General features: G+C 59.0%; 1 protein-coding gene across 6 annotated transcripts; it reads left to right on the forward strand.

Moving 5' to 3' along the window:
* The first annotated feature begins 13 nt into the window (after positions 1-13).
* On the forward strand, positions 14-20467 carry RARG (retinoic acid receptor gamma). Of its 6 annotated transcripts, none has more exons than XM_057701001.1 (9): positions 14-291; positions 4398-4729; positions 15575-15723; positions 15952-16093; positions 16761-16921; positions 17122-17298; positions 17690-17894; positions 18299-18457; positions 19166-20467. In XM_057701001.1, exons 2-9 carry the CDS (start codon positions 4546-4548, stop codon positions 19363-19365), a joined length of 1377 nt encoding a protein of 458 aa, XP_057556984.1. In that variant the 5' UTR covers positions 14-291; positions 4398-4545; the 3' UTR covers positions 19366-20467. The 6 variants fall into 6 exon arrangements, with proteins under 6 accessions (XP_057556984.1, XP_057556986.1, XP_057556985.1 ...); XM_057701002.1 differs by lacking the exon at positions 14-291 and adding an exon at positions 364-533; XM_057701003.1 differs by lacking the exon at positions 4398-4729 and having other exon boundaries at positions 15-291.
* The last annotated feature ends 15 nt before the right edge of the window (positions 20468-20482 follow it).

Genomic DNA, 20482 nt, shown 5'->3' on the forward strand with positions numbered 1-20482 from the left:
GAGGTGGGGGGGGGGGTGGGGAGGGAGAAAAAGAAAGAAAATATTTTCCGTGTCCCCGCCTGCAGAGTCAGTGTGCGGTTTGGGAGAAAATGTGTCGGATATTTTGGGGCGGTCACGTGGGCGGGCGGGCTCCGAGAGGCCCCGGGACCGTCCCAGCCTAGAGTCCGTGCCCCCCCCCCAGAGCCCCCCATCACCGAGAACCCCTGCCACTGCGACGCTCCATCCCCGCGACCGCCCGACGCCGGGACCTCGGGGCTCGGCGGCCTCCCTTCCCCCTCCCTCCCCCTCCAGGTGAGTCAGGCGGGGGAAGCAGGCTCGGCCGCCGCGGACGCCCGGGTCCTCGGGCGAGGTGGGCCGGGGGCGGGCGCGCCGGGAGCCACGCCGGCTCAGCTCCTGCCGCGCTGCTCCGGCTGTCCGCGCGGGTGGCGGGGGGCTTCCGGCCCCGACTTGGGGGTCAGCCCCGATGTGGGAAGGGAATGGGGGAGATTTTAGACAGGCTGAGCTGGGCTGGGCTGTATCCACCCTTCACTGCGGTGAGTAGTCGGGGAGAGCTTTGGGGGAGGCGTCTTCAGCCACGGGGCTTCTGTTCCTACTTTTGTGCCTGGAGTGTGAGGGGAGATAGGGTCCCCTCCTGCGGGGAAGGTCCACCATCCGCCTCCCCTCAGGCTTCCCCTGGGGAATCTGAGGAGAGGACTTCTGGTCCACGCCGATCCAAGTTCCTCCTTTCCTAGTGGAATGGCACAGCTTGGACATCAGAAGGGCGAGGGAAAGGTCCAGAGGCAAGTGATTCTGCGGCTCTGGGTCCAGACGTTTGGAGAGACAAGTGGATAGGATAGGGGTCTATGAAGTTGCCTTGGAGCGCAGCGCAGGACTCCTCTCTCATATCCGCAACCCTGGGTGTGAGTCTTGGCTCCCTCCGGCCAAGGTGGGGGGCTCCTCGGGAGTATTCTTGAGGGGAGCCCAAATGGAACAAAGGAAGAGCAGGGAGACTGGGGCAGGGACCCAGGAGTTCCAGTCCCGGAGCCCCACTGACGCTGCCTTGCTGTCTCTGGCACTTACAGCCCAGTTCCCTCAACCTGACCCAGTGTATAGGAGGGAATCTCTGCAGGTGGCCAGAGGGTAAGAGTATGCAAGGCTGGGGGTGGGGTGGGCAGGGGAACCTGAGGAAGGGTCTGTAGGGCAAGAAGCTGAGATGACTGTGCCCCTTCAGGGCCCACGTCCAGGGCAGCTACAGTCCGGGTCCTTAAGTCTGAGGCTCCTGCCCGTACCCCATTACTCCTCAGATGCTGACCTGGGGGTTGAGGACCACAAGCAGTGTCCCACATCCTTGAGGCAAGAAAAGAGAGGATGGGGAGGGGGCAGGAGGCAGTGTGTGAGGGGTGCCTGGAGCTTGGGTATCCCAAATAGGGAAACACACTCTCTCTCTCTCTCTCTCTCTCTCTCTCTCTCTCTCTCTCTCTCTCGCTCTCTCTCGCTCTCACACACACACACACACACACACACACACACACATGCTGTGGCTTAGAGCCTAGTAGGCAGCACAGGGCACACACCCCCATCCCAGCACACCCCCACCCCTGGCTCAGAAAGCCACCTAACTGGCACCTCCAGTTCCCCCCTCTGCCCCACCCTACCCGTGCCCTCCGATGCCCACACACATTCCACTGGCGTTGCCTGCCTGCCTCCTGGGTACTGCCCCTCCCTGGGGCCAGTGAGGTAGAGGGAGGGCACCTGGGGATGGGAGGTGGAGACTCAAGGGTCTGGACTCCCCCAAAGGTGGCATGAGGCCAGGGAAGCCCGGCCCACTGTTGCCTCCTGGGGAGCAGGCTGGGGGCCCAGGCTAGAGCAGAGGACGCCTGGGTTCTCCGCCCAGGCTGGGGATGGGGTCATGGAAAAAGGTGGTCGTGTTTATACAGAGGGGAGGGGGGCAGTGGGTGGAGAGCAGCTGACAAGAGCAGCTTTGTTCCAGGCTCTGGAGCGGGCAGGGCGGCAGAGAGACGCCCCCCCCCTCCATCCGGCAGCCCCCTTCATCCATGCCCTCCCGTCAACTCCACCTCATCTGGAAGAGAAGCAGCTTTGTAAGGGCCCCTTTCCCCTGGTCAGCCCCCTCTGTCTGAGGTGGCATCTTGGGAGGAAAGAAGTATATTCTCTCTTCCTCAGGTACCCCAAAGTACCAAGGCCTCTGGGTCTCTAATTTATGATTTCCTTTTATGCTGTGTACCACTGTCTTCAATTCCTTGGTCCCTTCCTCTACCCAGGACTTAGGACCCTCCCCTTCCCTTCCCAGCCAAGGCAGAGAAACCAAGGCTCAGAACTGGGATGAATCTCTGTCCCCTTCCTCTCTTCCCTCAATTCTCAAGTTCCTTCTCTGAGGCAAAATAAGAGGAGAGCCAGGGAGAGCTTCACTCACTCACAGCTTCATTCCTCCATAAGGATCAGGAGCCTGAGCATCCCTCTCTGGGACCCTCGAAGTCCTCCTGCCCCACCCTCAGGTCTCTATTTCCCACCCACAGGTGAGAAGCAAAGATAGTGAGTGCTGGAGCACAGAGCCAGATTCTCAGTCTAAGCTAGTTTGGGGAAGATGGGGAGACCTCTAGTAGCTTCTCACCCTTGGCATTGGAGGGGTTAATCCACCTGGAATGTGGCCCAGCCTGTTGAGCTATGGCGCAGGGGCCTCAGGGGCCCGGACTCCTGGCTCTACCTGGGCTGAACCTGGGACGAGGACTTCAGGGAATAGGGGAAGGTAAAGGAGATGGACCCTGGGGGCTCGGAGCTCAGACTTTTAGGGCTTGGGGAGACACTGGGCTGAAGAGTTGAGTCAGGGTGCTGGGGATCTGGGTGGTGCCTAGTGAGGGGCAGCGACTGCTATATGCTTTGGGACTGAGTGAAGGGTGGTTGCTTGGGGTCTGAGTTCCTATAAACTCCATGACAATTTACCCTCAGGAACTTGAAGTCCAAGGCAGATGAGAGATAGAAAAGGAAGGAAGAAAAAAAGCAGAGGTACAAAGACAGAGAGATATTGATCTTAGAAGCAAAGACTGTTGGAAAGAGATGCAAAATACCCATCACCTACCTCTGGGCCTGCCCACCCAGGGGACTCTGTGTTTTACTCTCTCTTGGTCCTTCTCTGACCTTCTCCATCTAGTCCATTATGGTTCTGGGTGGTAGAGGAAGCACCCAGGCTGTGGTGACTCTCCTTCCCTAGACCCTAACTCCCTGGACAGGTGGGTGGTTCTGGGGCTCCTGGGAAAACCAGCCTTTCCCTTGTCAGAGCATCAGGAGAGGAACCACCTGCCTGGCCCTAGGATTCCCGCTTCCTCTTTCCGTCCTTCCCCTCCCCCTCCCCTGGGCTCAGGTTAAAAACCTCTGGGGTCGGGCTACATTTGAGGAAGATGAGGATGTAGGGAGGGCTTCCTATAAGCAGAGGGCTCAGAGAAGAGAGAAGAGATGGAGAAGCAAAGTAAATTAAGGACAGAGAGAGGAGCTTCTTAGCATCATACCTGGTACACAGCAGCGCTTCCATCAACCTCTGTGGATCTGAAGAGAGGTTAGGAAGTGAGGGATAATTGGAGACAGAGAGAATTGGGAGGGGAAACTGGGAGAGGGAGTATTGACAAAGATGGAAAGAAGGAAAAGCAAATTAAAAGAGAGGTATGGAGGAAGAGAAGGTACAAAGAGAAAGAACAGGAGACATTTATATAACATGTAGTATGTGCCCTATATTATTCTAGACACGTGACATATGGTAAATTATTTAATCCTCATAATAACCTTATGAAGTGGGCCTTATCATTATTCCCAGTTGACGAAGGAGGGAACTGAAGCCCAGTGAGATTACGCAACACTAATACATCCAAGGTCCTGGAGCTAGCAAGTGGTGGCGATCAGTTCGGGTAGTTTGGCTCCAGAGTCTGTGTTCCAGTGAGGTGTAACATTTTTTAACAAAAATGTTAAAACAGACGTGTTCGCTTTCTCCAGGGTGGTAGAGAGTTTGAATCTTGGCTCTACCGTGTACAGCCTTGTGACCTTAAACCAGTCCCTTAACCTCAGTTTCCTCATCTGTGAAATGGGAATCATAATTCCTACTTCACAGGATTGATGTGAGGGTTAAATCAAGTGTCCAGTCCATGGTGGTGTTTAATGGTCACTTCTTAGCTTAGGAGTCCTGTCTGCCAGGAGTCTGAAGACCATCACTCACCCTGGAAACTCAATTTACCCTCGGGGAGACGTTCTCGAAGCCTGCATTAGGACCTGCCCTGCCTCCCCTACTGAGTGGAAGAGGGCCCTGAGCCCGGGCAAGACAAACTGTAGCAGCAAGGAGGGAAAAGACTCCAGCTGGGTCTGGCACCTCAGAGTGATCATTCTCTCATCCCTCTTTTTCCTTTCTTTCTCCTTAGGACTCTTGGAGACCCAGTGAGCAGGCCAGGCAGGGCGGGCACGGAGCCTCCCAGGCCAGGGCAGTGGGCATGGGCGGGGGCTGTGGCTGAAGAAGTCCCCCGCCCACTGCAGACCCCAGGGGATCCAGCCCCCCACTCTGCAGCAGCCATGGCCACCAATAAGGAGCGACTCTTTGCGCCTGGTGCCCTGGGGCCTGGCTCTGGTTACCCAGGGGCTGGCTTCCCCTTCGCCTTCCCAGGGGCACTCAGAGGGTCTCCACCCTTCGAGATGCTGAGCCCTAGCTTCCGGGGCTTGGGCCAGCCTGACCTCCCCAAGGAGATGGCCTCTCTGTGTGAGTTTCAGGGATCTTGGGGGATGAGGGCAAGTGGAAACAAGAGGGCATTTGGTGGGTGGATGGTGGAGAAAATTGGTGTCCCAGTTATGAAGGCAGGCAGGGCTGGGGGTTTGAGCTAATGGAGGAGGTGACAGGGGTAGCCAGAAGGGGGATTGGATGTGGAGCAAATGGACATGTTTGCAAATGAGAGTTCTCCTGTGCAACGAGGATGGGAAAATAGCTGCCTCACACTTGGGGCTCTGAAATTGCCTTTGAATGAGTCAACTATGAGAACCCCTTTGTAAGGGCAGCCAAGGGTGGGTCTGGTGAAGTCTGAGACTGCTGCCTGCCTGCAGTGGGGGGTGTGGGGAGCCAGGCTACAAACTGGAAGAGTCTGGGAGGCCAATCCCCTGACTCTGTGAGCAAGAGGTGAAGTTGTTCTGAATTAGGGGGAGGCTGCAAAAAGAGGAAAAGAATCCAGTGCCAGGTGGCCAAAGATGTACAGGGTCAGGAAACTTCCTTCTTGGTTCTTGGGGAGGGTGGAAACAGCCGCAAAGATGGTAGCTCTTGTACCAAAAGTAACCTGGGGAGGTGAAGGGGGTGTTCCAGAAGCATCCTCTCCTCTAGCCATGTGGGTTGTGGACTCCTCCCCTCTCTCGAGGTCTGGCATGGTGCCCACATGCTGTGCAGATCCCTACTTGTCCCTCAGGCCTGCCCTCTTTGGGTGAAGCCTTTGAGTGCTGACAGCAGCAAGCCTTAGGCCTCTCCTCTTCCCTCTGGATCCCCTCTCCTTCCACTTGGTAGTTGTTCCTCCTCACTAGGCCATTACAGGCGTGGGTACCCATGAGCTCGAGGGCTTGGATGCTGGTCTCCATGGGGTAGAGGCTCAGCGTGGGAGCTGGTATAGAGAAGGCCCCACCTGGATAGAAGGGGCAGTGACAGAGGGGCAGTTCCAGAGAGAGAGAAACAGAGAGGGAAAAGAAGAGACCGAAAGATAAAGACACATCCTTTATAGCTCCACAAGCTGAGAGAGAGAGAAAGAGAGAGAGAGAGAGGTGGAGAGAAAGGGCCTGCCTTTAGGAGCAGGCACACAGAGGGTGTGTGTGTGTGTGTGTGTATGTGTGTGTGTCTGTGTGTGTGTCTGTGTGTGTGAAGGGGTGACTAGACCGGGCTGGCAGCTCTGCTGGAAGGAGCACGCTCATCTAGAGAAGGCGTGCGCATGTGTGAGAGGCCACATGCAGTTGTGTGTGCACAGCGTGGCCCTGAGATGCTGCTCACATACGGAATTCCAGGGTCGCAACAAAGAGTCAGTGTGAAGAGTGAGGTGGTATTTCATAGGGCTGCTGACGGTGTGTCTGGGGTTTGGTGAGGCCTGCCGGTGGCCTGTCTGTAGTCCAATAGGGGTTATTTGGGTGGCATGCAGGTGAACAAGAGAGCACAAAGCCCCCCTTTTTGGAAACCTCAGCTGGGCTTTCCCTACCTCATTTGCACTCCATGAATCTGTCCCAGGGCCTGGGAGGTGGGAGGGAACCATCCTCCCCACATGAATGTACTTCTTGCAGACAGCAGTACAACTCAACCCCTTGGGACTTGATTTTCCCAAGTTTCTGAGGCAACTAAGGGAACAGGAGTGAGGAGGGAGAGAAGAGAGAATGGTGGTGGGGAGGATGCTGAGAGCCAGTAGCCGGTCCCCAGTGAAGTTTTCCATGTGCCTCTGTGCCCTGGACACATTGAGACCAAGGTCAGGGTTCAAAGTGAGGTCAGGGTAAGGGAAGGGGTCAGACTAGGCTGTATCCCCAAAGAAGGAGGGGCTGAAAGAAGAAATCCAAGGGAGGAGCCAGAACTGGGGCAGGGAGCTGCGGAGGGTGCGGCTGGCAGCGGGGGACAGGCCTGGGCAGAGAGGTGGCGGTGGGGTGGGGAAGAGGGGAAGGCCTGGGTCCAGAGAGCTTGCATGGGCGTGGGGCACGCAGCACCTAGTGGTGAATGAGAGGGAGGCAGTGGGGAGAGGAGGAGATCCCGGAGTCTGGGAGACCTCCCACAGCGGAACAGTGGCTGAAGGGGGAAAGTGTGTTCTCTCACTTCTCTGCCCTGCTGTCCCTTTTTGGCTGGCCAATGGAGGGGCATTGGAGGCCCAAGTCTATGCCAAAGCCACACTCACCTGGAGTCTGGATCTCTCTCTTCAGCCTCTCTCTCCTGGTCTGTGGGAAGGAGGGTGGTCCCTGAAGGAGTCTGGAACTTCTGCCTGGGGCTGGCTCCTGAATCCTACTGCTGGGTCCCTAGCACCTGGGAGGCATCCATATTTAGAAGGGCTCCATCTCTTGGGGTGCTCTGGGGGCCTCAGTGGGTAAGGCAGGCATCTCAGAACCACGTGGTGGAGGAGAACAGCGGGAAGCGAAGCAAGTGCTGCCAGGGCAAGCACAGGCCTGTGTGCAGGGAAAAGCGGAGGGTGTGTGTGTGTGTGTGTGTGTGTGTGTGTACACCTGCACGCAGGTTTGGGTGTGCTTGCTCACACATGTGCATAAAACCCTGGTGTCTGTGTCCCTCTGTATCTCCATGTTTAGGAACGCTAGTGTGTTGTATGTTTGTTTTATCAAGACTGCAGGGAACAGAGTGTGATGGGAGGGAAGGGAAGCCTTGCCCTCCCCACCATCTTGAGGAGATAGCTGGTGTCCTGAGGACCTAGCCCTGATTGTCCTCTGAATTTGGTGATAGTGTCTCTGGGCCAAGAAGACCAGGCTGCACCATACTAAGTCACATGGAGAAAATGAGGGCAGACTGGCACAGGAAGAAAAAGAGTTCTACTTAAAAGAAACCGAAAAAGAGAGACTCGGAGACCTAAACAAGATGAGAGGGAAACACACAGGCTGGAAGGCGAAGACAGAGAGAGAACCCAGACTCCAGGAGAGGCAAGGGGCCTTGTTAAGCGGGCGGTACCGGTGGTGAGCAGGCGGCAGCGAGGCCTCCTCCAGGAAAAAACCCCAGCCGACTGCCTCCTTCCCCTCCCCTCCCCGGTCTCTCCTGCTCAGGCTCGGGCTCCAGCTCCAGGCCGACACAAACGGGGCTTTGATTGCAACAGGAAACCTCTCTGGCGGGGGGAGCCGGGCGAGCCGCCGCCGCTGGGGCCCAGGCTGCACCCCCCTCTTCTGGCCCCCTACCCGGTCCCAGCCCCCATCCTGCCCAGCGCTCCTCACTGCCCTGCTTTGGGCCTCGTCCCTCATTCACACCTCCCTATTCCTTTGCTCCACTGCTGCCCCTTCCTCCAGAGACCCCTCCTTATCGCCCTTCAGGTGGGACTTCTAAGTTGAGGACTTACCCTTGGGGTGGGGCCTTACCCTTGGGGTGGGGCCTTCTTTGCTTTGAAATGCCCCCACTTCAGTTTTTGGAGGGACGCTTTTGGAAGAAAAGGAGAATTTAGCATGAGGAGTTCAGAGCCAGCTATCCTCAAGCCCCTTCCAGAAGGTGGCAGGAGGGGAGGAAAGGAGGGATGCCGAAGGAGTTAGCTGTCCCTCCCCCCACAGCCCCTGGTTGGCCAAACTCATCCTTGCCAGGGTGGTAGAGGCTCTGAGGGGTGACCACACCAGATTCAGTGCGAATGGCTTCATTCATGGGGGAGGGGTACACTTTTCCTTCCTTCTGGGGCCATGCCTTTGTGGGGCTATAGCTGGGAGGGGTGCCCCTCGGTGGTGGGGATCATAGGGAAGGGGGTGAGTCAGGCAGCAGCCCCCCCTCATACTCCCACCAGGCTGGTGGAGAACATCTGGTTCCCATGAAATGCTAGAAGGCTAATGGGTCTAATTGCTGCAATAAGGGCTGGGGGGACTTTGGGGAAAAGTGGGGGCACTAGATTCCCCCATCCTCTTACCTTCTCCTCAAGGCTAAGACTGTCTAGAATGGGGGGTTGGGGTTGGGGGTTAGGGTGGGCCTGACGCCCCAATGCCTGGTCCCTTTTAAAGCCCCCTCTCCGTGCAATGCCTGGGAAGCACACACAGATGGGGTGATGAGGAATGGGGTGCAGCTGGTGAAGAGAAGAGGGGGCTATTGAGGACTCATGACTTCCTGGAGCCCTCCCCCCACTCCTCCAGTGCCCCACTCCCAACCCCCCTCCCTGTGGCCTGGCCACTTCTGGTTCTAATTACCAACCAGGCAGGCCTGACTTAATTGGGACCTTTCAGATTTCGGAGGGGGAAGGGTGGGGGGGGGGGGGACTGACGGCCTAGAGTTGACTAATCAGGGCTCTTTCCCCTTGTTTTGGGGGTACTCCCCATTTTGCACTTAAGTGACTTTTTTTTTTTTTTGCCACTGGCCAGGCTCTGATTCAGAAATCTGTCGCCTCTTTTTCTTTCTGTGGGGGATGGCTAGATTCAGAAATGGGGTATTTGGGGTTGGGGGCAAGAACAGGGAGCTCAGGCTGGATTGGAAAGAGCAATGCAGTCCCTCTTCGTCCCTTCTTCCAGCCCCCCCCCCCCCCCGTCGGCCCTGCCACCCTGCGGGCCCCCCATTCCGCCAACCAGGCCCTCCTCCCCAGCCCTGCCCCCTTCGGTCCCCCGCAGCCACCCCGGCCCCTCCTCCGCGCCTGCCTTCCCTTCCCTCGCCTGCTCTGGCACCCCTTCCTGCTCTTTATTCTTCCACACTGGCGCCCCACTCCCGCGGCACCCCAGTGCGCCCCCCACCCGGTACAACAGATTCTTAGAAAAGCGCGCCCCACCCCGGCCCAGCCACCGCCGCCGCCGGGCGGGGGAAGGGGCCGGCCCGGGCGCCGCTCCCGCTCCGCCGGCGCTGCCCGTGTGAGCGGCGCTGACAGAGCCGGCTGGGCCGGCCCGCCGGGCGGCGGGGCGGCCGGGCGGCCGGGCGGCGGGCGGGGCGCGGGGGAGGGGGCGGTTTCCGGGAGTCGCCGCCGCTGGCGCTGTCCCGGGGCCAGGGTCCCCGACGCGGCCCGGCGAGGGCAAACTCTTGACGTGGCCAAACCCCCGCCCCCCTCACCCCCTTCTCCGCCGGGCGAGGGCGCTCAGTGCCCGGAAGGGGCCCGCGAGGGAGGCGTGGGGCGGCCCCCGGAGATGCGAAGGGCACGAAGTGTGGCACTGAGGGGGAGAAGGGGCAGTTTGCCACTGGTGGGGGTATTTAACGAGGACGGTTACCGACCAGACGCGCCGTGGTTGCAGAGAGGGGCACTTGGGGGCGACTGGCACAGGAGCGACTCTGGGGGAGGGGAGCGGGCACTCTGGAGGGCCGTGCCGTCCGAGGCGCCGTTGGCACGGCGGGAGCAGTTTGGGGTGGGAGTCTTGTGCTCTAAAAGTGGAGTCAGGTTCGAGCCAGGGGCGCTGGGAGAGGAGTGTCCGCCGCGGGATGGGGCTTGGGGGACTCGCAGGGAGGCGGCCGGGGCCGCGGCGGAGGGAGGACCGCTCGGGCTCGGAGGGGTAGACTCCGGCTGCGCCGGAGGGGCGGGGGGACTCCGCGGCGGCGCTGGCTACGGCCTGGGCGGGGTGGGGCGGGGCCGGGTCAGGAGGAGGTGAGCGCGCCCGGCCGCCCGCCCCGAGGGGGGTTCCCGGAGAGTTCACGGCGGGAGCGCGCTCCGGCCCTCCGACCGGGGGGTGGGGAGGACGGGAAGGAAGGAGCAGGCCGCGCGCTCCGAGCCGCAGGAATGTACCGTTCGGCCCTGCAGCGTGCGCGCGGAGGGAGAGGGAGGAGCCAGGCCTGGGAATGAGGGGGTGGAGGTAGCGCAGGTCCCTGGGCTCTGGAGAACTGCCGCACGCAGGGAACCTCCATGTTCCTCTCTCCCCAGTCCTCCTTGACACCCCTGCCTGTATTGACTTGTGTGAAAAAAGGAGCGTTGCGGGGAGGGGGAAACTCGAAAGGAAAGGCGTGTGCTCGTTCCTCCACTCCTTCCCCCATCCCCGACCCGGGCACGCGCCTAAGTGCAAAAGCTTGCAAAGCCTCGGGGCTGTGGAGAGAGAATCCTTGCAAGCATTCTCCCGAGCCAGGTGTGTTTGCGAAAACGTGTGTGCACCTCTAATTTTATGCGCGTGCAGACATGCATGTGCACTATTGCATATTTGCAAATGCGTGGTGCCTGCCAAGATAAATGCATGCACGGATGTGTGTCTAAGCAAGCACGCGCGCCGCGGTGCGAGTGTGTGTGTGTGTGTGTGTGTGTGTGTGTGTGTGTGTGTGTTCCACTCCCAGCTCTGCTCATCTTGGTGCCCGGCCCCCTTAGCTCTCCAAGCCCCACCCCCCACCCCTCCGGGCTTCGCTTTTACAAAAGGTCTCCCCAGTGCTAGCCGCCGAGGCGCCCAGAGTGAGCTGGACCGCGGCTGGAGCGGCAGCCCCGGCTCTGCGCCCCGCCCAGTCCCTTTTCCCTGCTGGGGATCCCCCTCTTCCCCGCCCACCCCTTACCCCCCATGCAGCCCGGCGCCCTATGTTAGCCCTCCCCCTCCCCCCCTCCAGGAGCGGGGCGCCGCCGGGGGAGGAGGGGGAATCGGCTGCGGGTCCTCGGTGTTCCTAGCACCCAGCTTCCCTCCAAGCCTGGTCGCGATGTACGACTGCATGGAAACATTTGCCCCGGGTCCGCGACGGTTGTACGGGGCGGCCGGACCCGGGGCTGGCTTGCTGCGCAGAGCCACCGGCAGCTCCTGTTTCGCCGGACTCGAGTCTTTTGCCTGGCCGCAACCCGCCAGTCTGCAATGTAGGTACCCGAGCCCGGGGGTAGGGTGCGGGGTGCAGGACAGGCAGCCGCTCGCTCTTTCCTGGTGTAAAAGGTACACCTGGGGTGCAAGCGGAGATTCTGACCCTTTCCATGTGACGGCAGGGTGTGTAGGAAAGAGAGGTACTGGCCCTTTAAACGTGGGGGCCTCAGCGACTCCTTTGGGTGTGTGCAGTAGTGTTTGGAGTGTGCGTGTGTGGTTTTTATGGTGGGTGTATAGCTAGGACCTGTGGTTGATGCCCCTCCAGAGTTCCCGGGGATAGGGAGAGGCCGAGGTGCCTTGGTTGTGTGTGCCGGTAGGTCCGTGGCCCCGGAGGGCTATGGCACCCAGGACCGTGGCTGGCGCTTGTAAAGTCCATGTGGGAAGTTGCGAGTGTAAAAAATATTATTTGCAGAGCGTGTGCATCCCTGGAGTGTGCAGCGCCTCGCTTCGGCGGCGCGGGTGTGGGTGTAAGGGTCTCCACGCAGCGTCGCCCTGCGCCAGCGTTGGCATGTCCGCATGGCCCCGTGTGGGGATGTTTGTGACTTGAGGCCAGGAGGGCGTGTGCCCTGCGTGGCTGCGGGGGCGGTTTTGGAAAGTGCTGTGTTTGAGCGTGCATCCTCTGCGTGCTGCGTGCGGGGTGGAAGGGGTTGTGCACACAAGCGGGACCAGGCTGGGTTTAGGCGCCCCCCTCCCCCATTGAGAAAAGAGATGTTAGGAAATGCGTATAGGGTTGTGTACACTTTTTCCTATGGCTCGAGCCCACAACTTAAGTAGGAAAAGTTTCAAGCGAAGTTTGTGTTATGGTGAGGAGTGGCCTGGAGGTGGCAGCGGCCGGGGGGGCGGGGGGTGAGGGCAGGACTCCTGGGTCCCCAAATAACCATCTTTCCCTCTCTGTGAAATGGGAGATGCCAGGCCTGGGGCCCTGGAACCCCTTTCCAGAGCGGTAATAAAAAGCCGGGGACTGAGAGGCAGTAAAAATGAAGTCCAGATGAGAAGCGGCTTTGAAGCCCGGGCCGAAGTGCCTGGCGGGCGTGGGGGGGGGGGGTAGGGAGGGGCCGGGAGGGGAGCCTGGAACACCCCCGAATTTCCCCGGGCCTGGGACGGCGCTCCGAGCCCGGGACGCGGGGCTGGGGGGCACGCTGGGAAGGGGCGGGCGGCGGGCGCCCGGGGAGTGCGCGCGCGGGGTCACGGAGCCCCCGCCAACGCGCCTCGCTCCTTGGCACTCGGCAGCGCTGTTTACGAGATCAGCTTTTTTTTTTTTTTTTTTTTTTTTTTGGTCTTTTGGTTGCAGGGCAGAGCTGCTCAGATTTAACAACTGGGAGACTGGAAGAGGGAGGTGGCAAACAGGAGACCGTACTGTGGGGTGGGGTGGGGCAAGAATGAAAAGTGTAGCATTTAAAGGGCGGGGAAAGCATGAACTATTATTGCCTCGCACCAGATCCTTGTGAATCCTTAACCTTCCTCTCGTGGCCCAATAGGATGGGGACTTGGGGTCTGTTGGGAGGGGTGCTGAGTTGGAGAGAATCTCCCAGGAAGGGTTTTGGTGGGGGCTGGGCAGGGACCACGTCTTTTTCAGGCCCAGGGAAGCCCGTGGAACTTGGTTGGCACTATGTTTTTGCATTTTGGACCAACAATTTTGGCCTCTAGGGTCTTTGTGGGCTTCAGGCCGGCTCCACACACTTTCAGAGAGAAAGTAGTTTAGACCTGTGTGTCTAAACCCGGGAAGGAACGAGGTCCTTTGGTGTGTTTGTGAGTGTTTGGCAGCTTCAGCGTCCTGGTGCTGCGTTGGCAAGCCGTGGCTGTTTGTCTGGTGGCAGAGCTTCGCTGGGTGTTGTGTGTCCTCCTTGTGACTTGTGCGTCCACCTGCATGGTGTGGCTGGAGTGAGTGTGCCTCTGTGCCCGCCTGGGTTTTCTTCTGTGTCAGGGTCCCTTTGGGGTATAGGAGCCCATTGGTAAAGTGCCTGCTTTTGTGCCCTGTGTGTTGTTGACGTGTGAGAGTGTCTCCAAGGAGGTGTGTGTCAGATTGTGAGTCCAGGCTTCTCAGCCCTGGGCCTCGCAGCTGGGAGTGTTTACAGCCGGTTATAAAGAGTTTGTTTGAAGCTCCGCTCAGCCTGGCCAGGAATTTCCTCAATTTCAGCAATTTGGGCTTTAAAAGGAGAAAAACCCAGAGCCCACCCCCCTCCTCCCCAGCAGGGGCCCCTGCTTAGCCCGGAGCTGCATCCCGATGGGGGGGGGGTCTCTGCCCAGAGCTGAGAAGGGGAACCTGAGTGGCGTGGACACGATCAGCCTTCCTGCGCCCTTCGCTCCCAGAATGACCAGAGCTACTGGGCTGCACTTCAGGGTTGCGGGGCGGGGGGGGGGGTGCTGAGAAGGGGTGACAGTACCACGCCTATGAGAGAAGCTGCCCCTGGGCCTATCTCCCTGTCGCCCCCAGTCTCATAATTGGTTGGCACTGGCCCATGCCAGTCTGACCGCACCCAGGCCCTTTCGCAAGAAAGGAAATGAGGCAGCGCTCTGCGGGCAGGGAGGGCGTCAGCGCCGAGTGAGCCCCACCCCACGCACTGGCTTGTGGGCAGCACATGTGCCCTCTGAGGACACCGGCACCATCTGCAAGGCATTCCAGCCCGCCCCCCATCTCTCAGCACCTGCCCCCCCTGGGATTTCCCACCCGGTGGTGAATAGGCTCCAGGCACCCTCCTCTCCTCCCCTCTTTTCTCTCCTTTTTCATTGGGGAATCTCAATCCAGCTGGATTCTTATGCTAATTGAGTGTCTGTGTGTGTTGGGGGGTGGGGAGGGCTTTCCTCCTGTAGGGAGGGTGGAGCGAGCCCAGAACCCCGGCATCCCGGCAACCCTTCCTTCTGTCCTTCTGGCGGCCTGGGTGGACTTCTGACCAGGTGGGCTGCGGCAGGTTAGAAGGAGGAAGGTATTCATGAGGTGGGTGCAAGCAAGGCACGCTCCTTAGGGAGGGTCTTAGGGTTTTCTTGCATTCACTTAGGCCCCCCAGGTTTGGGCAACTGGTCCTACAGGTTGAATAACTTAATGTATATATTTTTTCAAGATTCTGAAGATCAACCGCACACCCCAAAGAGGTTTACTCAGCAGCCTCCCAAACAGAGGGTGTCCTCCCCCCACGTACTCTGCATGGCATGGGCTGCGATCTCTTTTGAGCCGTGTTTGGGTATTTGCAGGGGAAGTTTAGGAGTGAAGACATAGCTCAGAGAGGGTCCAGATAGCTCCCCTCCCCCATCAGCCCTGTTTACCCACTGTCGCCTGACTTCTCTGGTTCGCTACACCCCCAACAGCTTCTAGACCTGAGAATCTGAGCAAATACCTGTCTCCCTTTCCCAGCTTCTCTAACTCCTGGCCAGGTGGCGTAGATCTAGTTAGACCCGAGAGCCTTGGCTCCACCATTACTGGCAGTGTGGCACTGGGCTAGTCACTTCTCTCTTTTGGCCTCAGTTTCTTCGGGTGTAAAATAAGGCTGTTGTATGTGCCCTAACCTACTTTCCCAATACCTGTGTCCCATTTGCTCCACTGTCTCAGTGGTTTCGCGGAAAAGAACATTGGCCATTATATGGGAGGTGGTATGAGGAGGAAAAGCTCAAGGATTGTCTACCCTGTACTGCTTGAGAGAAAATGAGGTTCTGTTCTACCTCCTGAGCCTCCCAGCAGGTCATTTAGCCAGGTGCTAGCCACAGGTGGCCAGGAATTTGCCTCCTCACACCTAGATCTGTGGCCTCATGAGGAGGAAAAGGGCAGGAGGGAGACTACCTGACAGGGACCTGATGTGAGAGGGAGTGACTGGAGAGTTCAGAGCCACGGGCCATAACCCTTCCATACACCCACTTTGTAGCTGGGGAAACTGAGGCTCAGAGAATTTAACTTCTGGAATGGCTGGGACCTAGAATTTGCAGAATTGAGCAGTGTCACGTAGGGCATTATTGTAGGGGGAGATGGCCAGACCGGGAGGTAATAGTGGTCATTTAGGGGTTTCTGGACGTGTTTGCTATGGGGCTGTATATGGGTTGCTGGGACTTTAAGTCACTCTGGTGGTGATGGTATTGTCGCTGCTGAGCCAGAGGAAGAAGTGGGATTGGGTGGGGGGGTTGTATATCTGATGAGGATGCCTAGAGATCTGAGGGGCCCTTCTTCCCTGACCCTCGTGTCGCTGCTTCCCTGCAGCGGTGGAGACGCAGAGCACGAGCTCAGAGGAGATGGTGCCCAGCTCGCCCTCACCCCCTCCACCTCCCCGGGTCTACAAGCCGTGCTTCGTGTGCAATGACAAGTCCTCTGGCTACCATTACGGGGTCAGCTCTTGTGAAGGCTGCAAGGTGTGTAAGTGGTGGGATCGGGCGCATTGGGCATCCAGAGTTACCTGGTGAGATCAGAGAATCACTGTGTGCGGGTGGGTATCCCTCTGGGATGGGAGGGGGCTGGCTGCTTTGCACAGAGGTGGTTAACAGATTGGCTGAGGCCTGGCGCAACCTGCAAGGTCTGTGAGAGGCTGGTACTCCCAGCATCCTGCTTCTCTGACCCTCCTCCCTTACCCCCAACTCCAGGGCTTCTTCCGCCGCAGCATCCAGAAGAACATGGTGTACACATGTCACCGCGACAAAAACTGTATCATCAACAAGGTGACCCGGAATCGTTGCCAGTACTGCCGGCTACAGAAGTGCTTTGAAGTTGGCATGTCCAAGGAAGGTAGGCCCTTAGGCCTGCCCGGGCAGGAGTGCTCCTGTCCTGGCCTGTGGTTGCCACCCTTTTCCCCCTGGCCACCCGCACTTCCCTGACCTCTGCAATGCAGCCTCTAGCAGCCTTGGAGCACTGCCTCCTCCGGGGCCAGTCCTATTGGATTAGCTCCATTCACCCAGGAGACCCCACCCCTTCCCATTCTCCCTTCTTAGAGGTAACCCTTCTTCTGAATGAGTGAATGGGGCTTACCATTGCACGTTCCCTGTTTCATGGGGAGGTTGGGGAGAGGCTTGCCAGTCCCCTCCCCTGTTGCCAGGACTGAGCCTGAGGTGGATCTGGGGTGCGCCCCCCCCTCCCACGCCATTGTGCTGCCAAGGCTATAAGTGGATATCCTGCCGCCTGCATATCCTGCCCCCCCTCCTCATCTCCTGCAGGGTGACAGGAAGGGCAGGATGGAGCCGAATGGCCTGGGGAGGGAGCAGGGGCTGTAGTCCCTGGGTGGGGCTGGGGAGAGCCCGCCTGGGAATGGGAGCTAGTGTAGGAGACAGGGAAACTGAGGCCCTGCCTAGGGTCCCAGGGAATGGATGCGCCTGAGCGCATTAAATTAGGGTGAGAGGGGATATGCAGAGGGAGGTTCTGAGGGTCCTGACCCTCTCCTTGCGCCTCCACCCCCAAGCTGTGCGGAATGATCGGAACAAGAAGAAGAAAGAGGTGAAGGAAGAAGGGATGCTGGACAGCTATGAGCTGAGCCCCCAGCTAGAGGAGCTCATCACCAAAGTCAGCAAAGCCCATCAGGAGACCTTCCCTTCGCTTTGCCAACTGGGCAAATACACCACGGTGAGGAGCGGGCAGGTCCCCAGTGAAGGCGGGGACCATTGGCTTTGGAGAATGGGTAGGGGTTGTGTTGGAGGCCATGGTCTGGTGCTGACAAACAAGGAGGGCATTCGAATGCAGAACGGAGGGCCTGGGGTATTGGCAGAAAGAAGACAGCCCCCAGGATAGGCCTTAGTTTGTGTTCCAACCTGCCCTTCCTGCAGAACTCCAGTGCAGACCACCGGGTGCAGCTGGATCTGGGGCTGTGGGACAAGTTCAGTGAGCTGGCCACCAAGTGCATCATCAAGATCGTGGAGTTTGCCAAGCGGCTGCCGGGCTTTACAGGGCTCAGCATTGCTGACCAGATCACTCTGCTCAAGGCCGCCTGCCTGGACATCCTGGTAAGTTAAGACCCGTGGCCTGTCCTCTGCCACAGCCCGACGCCATATGAGATCAAGGAGATGGTCCACAGAAAGATTTCATTCTCTCTCTTCCCCCGTCCGATGTGGGACTCCCCAGATCTCCTCGAAACCCAAGCTCTTTTTGTCTTAATCTCTGCCCCCTGAGATCTGATCCTAGACTTCTGGACGCCCTGCCTCCTTCTGACTTCTCTTCCCTTCCCCAACTTTAGACCCTCCATCTCTCTGCCTTCCTTCCCATGCCTGCTTCAGGTGGCCCTCCTTCAGGACCTGACCTCCTCACTTTCCACCTGCACTTCATTCCTTCTTTTCCCCACCCCCATACGCACTCCTTCCCAGAGACAATATTAATCCTCCCCTGGCCCGCCTCCAGATGCTGCGGATCTGCACAAGGTACACCCCAGAGCAGGACACCATGACCTTCTCGGATGGGCTGACCCTGAACCGGACCCAAATGCACAACGCCGGCTTCGGGCCCCTCACAGACCTCGTCTTTGCCTTTGCTGGGCAGCTTCTGCCACTGGAGATGGATGACACAGAGACAGGGCTGCTCAGTGCCATCTGCCTCATCTGCGGAGGTGCGGGGGCGCCCCCTGGCGTTTTCTCGGACTACTTTCCCAGCACACCCCACACCTGATCTCCGACCTGGCTGGAGACCTTGGTCCCATCTACAGACTCCTCAGCTCCAGTATAGACTTCCCGGCAGCTTGGAACAAAGGACAAGAAGAGGGGAAGAGCCAGGGGTTGCTGAGGAGACCCCCGATACTAGTGCTGACATAGAGGTCTGGGCAGGAGTGATCTACCAGAGAAAACCTCTTGCCAGAGTAGGGGAAGGGATTGGAACAGGGGAGACGGCCTGCATGGGGCTCATTGTCAAAGTGTGGGGCCTGGAGGGCCATAGGGCAGGGCTGCTTGGGACCAGCCACTTGGCACTGTCTCCCGCCTCTCTTCCTCTCTCACACCCCTGTGCTTGTCCCCACAGACCGCATGGACCTGGAGGAGCCTGAGAAAGTGGACAAGCTGCAGGAGCCGCTGCTGGAAGCCCTGAGGCTCTACGCCCGGCGGCGGCGGCCCAGCCAGCCCTACATGTTCCCGAGGATGCTCATGAAGATCACGGACCTCCGGGGCATCAGCACCAAGGGTTAGTCAGGAGCGAGCCTCCCCTCTCTCTTCCCGGAGCTGCTGCTCTCCTGGGTCAGGCAGGGACAAGAACAGTGGGTGAGAACCAGGCACCCTACGCGAGCATCCTGGCTCTGCCACGTGCTCGTGGGGACGCTTGGGCGAATGCCTTTCTTTTCTGTACCTTGTTTTTCTGTTTGTAATCTGGGCCAGACTTACACCTACCTCTGAAGTTTTGTGAGCATGCAACGAGTTGGGCTTAGAACTGCGCCGAGTTACAAATTCAGCTCCTCCGTTGCAGTAGCCACATTTCCAGCGCTCAGGAACCACGTGTGGCCAGTTTCTACTGTGCTGCACAGAGAAGATATTTCCATCACCATAGAAAGTTCTATTGGAAACTGCTGGTTTAGGAGGATGCTTGGCAGATGGTGTTTGATAACTGTTAGTTCTGATTATAAATGTTATGAAGAACAGCCCTAGGAACAACTGGCAAGCTATGGACATTGGGGGCAGGTGTCCAGGGAGTGGGGCTGGAAGTTGGGCACCACGTGATCTTTGAGGAGACAGCCTGAAAGGAACCCTACATTAGGGAGAGGGTGACAGAGAGGCAGACAGAGGTGGCAGGCCTGTGCTGGGAGACCCCCATGAGAAGGCAGTCCAGCAACATTAGGGAGTCAGCCTTAGGGGCTGTGCCTCAGCCCCCCTGAACCTCCTTGTGCATCCATTGCAGGAGCAGAAAGGGCCATTACCCTGAAGATGGAGATTCCGGGCCCGATGCCTCCCCTGATCCGAGAAATGCTGGAGAACCCCGAGATGTTTGAGGACGACTCCTCGCAGCCTGGCCCCCACCCCAAGGCCTCCAGCGAGGATGAGGTTCCTGGGGGCCAGGGCAGAGGGGGCCTCAGCCCCCACCCTGACCAGGGCCCCTGACTTCCCCTGTCTCGGGGGCTGGGGCTCCAGGCAGCAGACGGACCATCTCCCAGACACCGCCAGTGACTGGGGGAGGACCTGCTCTGCCCTCTCCCCACCCCTTCCAATGAGCTCCTTGTTTTTGCCAAAGTTTCCAGGTGTGCCTCCGTGTTCATCCCCTTCCTGCTCTAACCGGCTCCCTCTCCAGTCTTGGGGGCCTGCCCTGCTCCCTCCAGGAGAGAGGGCAGAGGGGTGAGCCTGGGTTTGGACTCTAAAATCTCAGCACTGCTCCTCAGACACCAGGGTCCCCGGCTCCCCAGGGCAGGAGGAAGACCCTGCCCCTCCACAGCCCCTTCCCCTGTGGGGTGCTGAGGCCTCTGGGAGCAAACAGGAACACTAAAGACCAAAAGGGGGGGCGGAGGGGGAGGGCGGAGCCCACCGCCTTGCCCCTGTCCTCGGTGCCGCATGCCGCGTAAGGCACCTGCCGGGTGCACGCTGCCCGCTGTGCCCCCATCCTCGCGCCAGGTCAAGGTGGGGCAGGCCGGGCCCTGCGTTTCTGAGAGGGGCCAGAGGGGGAGAGGGACAGATGCAGGTCCATTCTGCACCTCTTTGCCTGGGCCCAGAGTTTACCCTGTGCCCTCTGTTACAAGCCCCTCTCCCAGCCCTGTCACGTGCCTTGGGCTCCTCCTGCCCCCCATCTCAGCCATGGGGCAGGGGCCCTCCTACACTACAGAGGGGACAGAGGATCCCCCGCCCCCTAGTGCCTTCCCCCCTTGACCCCCAGAGCAGGTTGGCCCAGGGAGAGGGGGGGTGGGTACTGCTTAGCGGATCCCACCCTGACCCAGAGGAAGCCTCTATTTATTTATTAGCTTTTGTTTACACCCCGGAATTGACCCCTTCCTCCAGGGGTCTTGGGAGGGGGAGCCCAGGGCCCCTGTGACCCCTCCCTTCTTCCTCCGATCCCCAGTTTGTATTTAGCTGCCAAATAAGATTCCTACTGGCTCCCCTTTTTCTCTGGGGGGGTCAGGGTGCTGTCCCCTCCCCTGTTTACATCTCCCCTGCAGTCCGCTGTACCGCATATTGCTGAGTTTTCTATTTTTGCAAATAAAGTGATGGAAACTCATGGGATGGCTCCCTC

This window comes from Hippopotamus amphibius, chromosome 12, assembly GCF_030028045.1.
Source record: "Hippopotamus amphibius kiboko isolate mHipAmp2 chromosome 12, mHipAmp2.hap2, whole genome shotgun sequence".
Classification (NCBI taxonomy): Eukaryota; Metazoa; Chordata; class Mammalia; order Artiodactyla; family Hippopotamidae; genus Hippopotamus; species Hippopotamus amphibius.

Excerpts from the sequence above, each read along its gene's own strand:
- RARG (XM_057701001.1), top strand. The coding sequence starts at position 4,546 with ATGGCCACCAATAAGGAGCGACTCTTTGCGCCTGGTGCCCTGGGGCCT. Across the intron at positions 15,724-15,951 it reads GCTCTTGTGAAGGCTGCAAG|GGCTTCTTCCGCCGCAGCAT; the intron begins GTGTGTAAGTGG and ends CCCCAACTCCAG. Across the intron at positions 16,094-16,760 it reads AGTTGGCATGTCCAAGGAAG|CTGTGCGGAATGATCGGAAC; the intron begins GTAGGCCCTTAG and ends TCCACCCCCAAG.